We start from the raw sequence: 2876 nt of genomic DNA, 5'->3' as shown, positions 1-2876 counted from the left end.
GGCTTCCTAGTCTCCAAAACCATAACAAATAAATGTCTGTTGTTTGCATCACCACCCTGTAGTACTTTATTATAGAACTTGAGCAGCTAAAGAAATCGGGGTAGTCATAGTAGCAGAATGAGCCCAGGAAGACACTCACATTAGCTCTTCTTCCCACACCTCATTGTCTCTCCAAGTTATCCGGCCACTCCCCGTCTAGGTCTTATGCAATGGACAAAAGTCCTCCCAACCAAATCTCAAGGGCCATAATAGGTTGCTGTTTGGATCAAGATGCAATTTCTGCCTATTACATTGTCTCTTTTCTGTCCTGGGAAACTGGAAATGAGACAACATACAGAGTCATGAAATTTTGTCAATCTCTAGCAGACAATCTACCATTTATTCATTTAACAAACATTTACTTGAGCACTCGCTCTGTGCCAGGCAGTGTTCCCCATGCCGTGGATACAAATGTAAGACACGACTTCTGCCCTTGTGAAAAACTGTGGTGACTTCTCTACCAGAAACAAAGGCTGTGAGAAGGTATGTGGCTTGACCAAGGTCGCACAGCAATCTTGTTCAGTGAGGACTAAGCCTAAGAACAGTGCTTTTTCTCTCCTGTTTTGGACATGAACTTACTCTCATCTTCCTCTTGCTTCCCCTCTCCTCAGTCTGTGTCCGGCAGGATGAGTCTAGAGAACTTTACCTGGGTCAGGGTTACCCCTGCTGAATTCATCCTCATGGGCATCACTAACCGCTGGGACCTGCGTGTGACCCTCTTCCTGATTTTCCTGCCTGTCTACCTGATCAGCCTGTTAGGAAACATGGGCATGGTGCTACTGATCTGGGTGAATTCTCGGCTCCACACGCCCATGTACTTCTTCCTGGCCAACCTCTCCCTGCTGGATGCCTGCTATTCCTCTGCCATTGGCCCCAAGATGCTAGTGGACCTGCTGCTGACCCGTGCCACCATCCCTTATGCAGGATGTGCCCTCCAGATGTTTGTCTTTGCAGGGCTGGCTGACACCGAGTGCTGCCTGTTAGCAGTCATGGCCTATGATCGCTATGTGGCGGTGGGAAGCCCTCTTCTGTACACCACGGTGATGTCGCGGCATCTATGCCTGGCACTGCTGGGGGCATCAGGTCTGGGTGGGGCAGTGAGTGCCTTTGTCCACACGACGTTCACCTTTCGCCTGAGCTTCTGCGGTTCCAGGGAGGTGAACAGCTTCTTCTGCGATATCCCTCCACTGCTGGCCATCTCATGCAGTGACACCAGTCTGAATGAACTCCTTCTCTTTGCTGTGTGTGGCTTCATCCAGACGGCCACAGTGTTAGTGATTGCCGTGTCTTACGGCTTCATTGCTGGAGCTGTCATCCGCATGCCCTCAACCGAGGGCCGCCGGCGGGCAGCTTCCACCTGTGGCTCCCACCTCACGGCCGTGGCCATGTTGTATGGGACGCTGATTTTCATGTACTTGCGTCCCAGTTCCAGCTATGCCCTGGACACTGACAAGATGGCATCCGTGTTCTACACCCTCGTCATTCCAGCTCTCAACCCACTCATCTACAGCCTTCGAAACAAAGAGGTCAAAGAAGCCCTTGGGCGCACCTGGAGAAGGTTCTGCTGTCCAGGGCAGGGCACCAGTGGTTGGTCCCAAGATGCTGGCTAGGTGTGACTATGAAGAAATAAGGACATACTTTTCTGTCATATCACTGTGGGTAAAGATAGGTATTCGTCTGGCCTGCATGTCTCTTTTATTGTGGGACAAACTAGAGAAGTGGGGGAATGAAAGCATGAAGAAAGGAGGCAGCAAGCTGGACTATTCTAGGACAACACTTTGAGTCTGCACCAAGACCAGGAGATGTTGCTCTGGAACTGCGTCAGGCTTCAAAACACATAATGTTTAAAACACATCAGGTTCAAAGCCAGTAGATGCAGAGTAGCATAGGTTTGTTCGCCAGCTGTTCTTGCCAGAGGCTGATCCCTGAAAGCTCTACTTGAGATCCATGTTAGCTCCAAGTTTCTAGATTCTTGCTCTGTCAAATTTCCTCATTACCAGTGATTCCCTTCAAGGTTGTAATAGAGTCAGAGTTAGAATTATGGTTAAAGTTACGTTTAAGAATTTAGGTTATGGCTAAGTATTGGATAGCTTTTCAGGGTTTGGTGAATTAAGAAGCAACTGAGAAAATTAGAATTAAAGTTATATAAATTTTATGATTTGGGTTGGTTTTGGTTAGTATCAGATTCGAGATAAGACTAGAAACCAGGGTGTTCATAAAGTTGAGACTTGGCAGGAACATTAAAAATGGTTTAGGGTGGGGCTGGAGAGATGGCTTAGCAGTTAAGGCACTTGCTTGAGAAGCCTAAAGACTCATGTTCAACTCTCCAGGTCCCACTCAATGCAAAGTCACACATGCGCACAAAGAGGCACATGTATCCGGAGTTCAATTGCAGTGGCCAGAGGTCCTGGCATGCAAACTCTCTCTCTCTCTCCCTCCCTCTGTCATAAAAAATGTCAGTATGTTGGGCTTGCCTCAAAAAAAAAAAAATAGTTTAGGGTAGAGCTGGAAAAATGGCTTAGAGAGTAAGTACACTTTTTGTGAAAGCATAATGAGCTGAGTTTGATCTCTAGCACCCCCATAAAAAGTTAGACATTATTGGACATGCCTATCACTGCAGCTTTGAGGTAGGGTAGAAACAGAAGCATCCCTAGGGCTCACTGGTCAGCCAGTCTAACCAAATCCCTGCGTAAGCTCCAGGTTCAGTGAGAAACTCTGTTTCAAGGAAATAAGACTGAAGAGCAATAGAGGATGACCCCTGGTGTCACCGTCTGGCCTCTGTAGGCATGCCCCTGAGGCACATGCATCAGAAGACATGTGTGTACAGCACATGTGCA

General features: G+C 47.8%; 1 protein-coding gene across 1 annotated transcript; it reads left to right on the top strand.

Moving 5' to 3' along the window:
* The first annotated feature begins 665 nt into the window (after positions 1-665).
* Positions 666-1649, top strand: LOC123453618 (olfactory receptor 5C1). The gene has a single exon (XM_045130657.1). It carries the CDS (start codon positions 666-668, stop codon positions 1647-1649), a length of 984 nt encoding a protein of 327 aa, XP_044986592.1.
* The last annotated feature ends 1227 nt before the right edge of the window (positions 1650-2876 follow it).

This window comes from Jaculus jaculus, chromosome 1, assembly GCF_020740685.1.
Source record: "Jaculus jaculus isolate mJacJac1 chromosome 1, mJacJac1.mat.Y.cur, whole genome shotgun sequence".
NCBI classification, from domain to species: domain Eukaryota; kingdom Metazoa; phylum Chordata; class Mammalia; order Rodentia; family Dipodidae; genus Jaculus; species Jaculus jaculus.
This window is presented reverse-complemented; position numbering and strand designations above follow the sequence as displayed.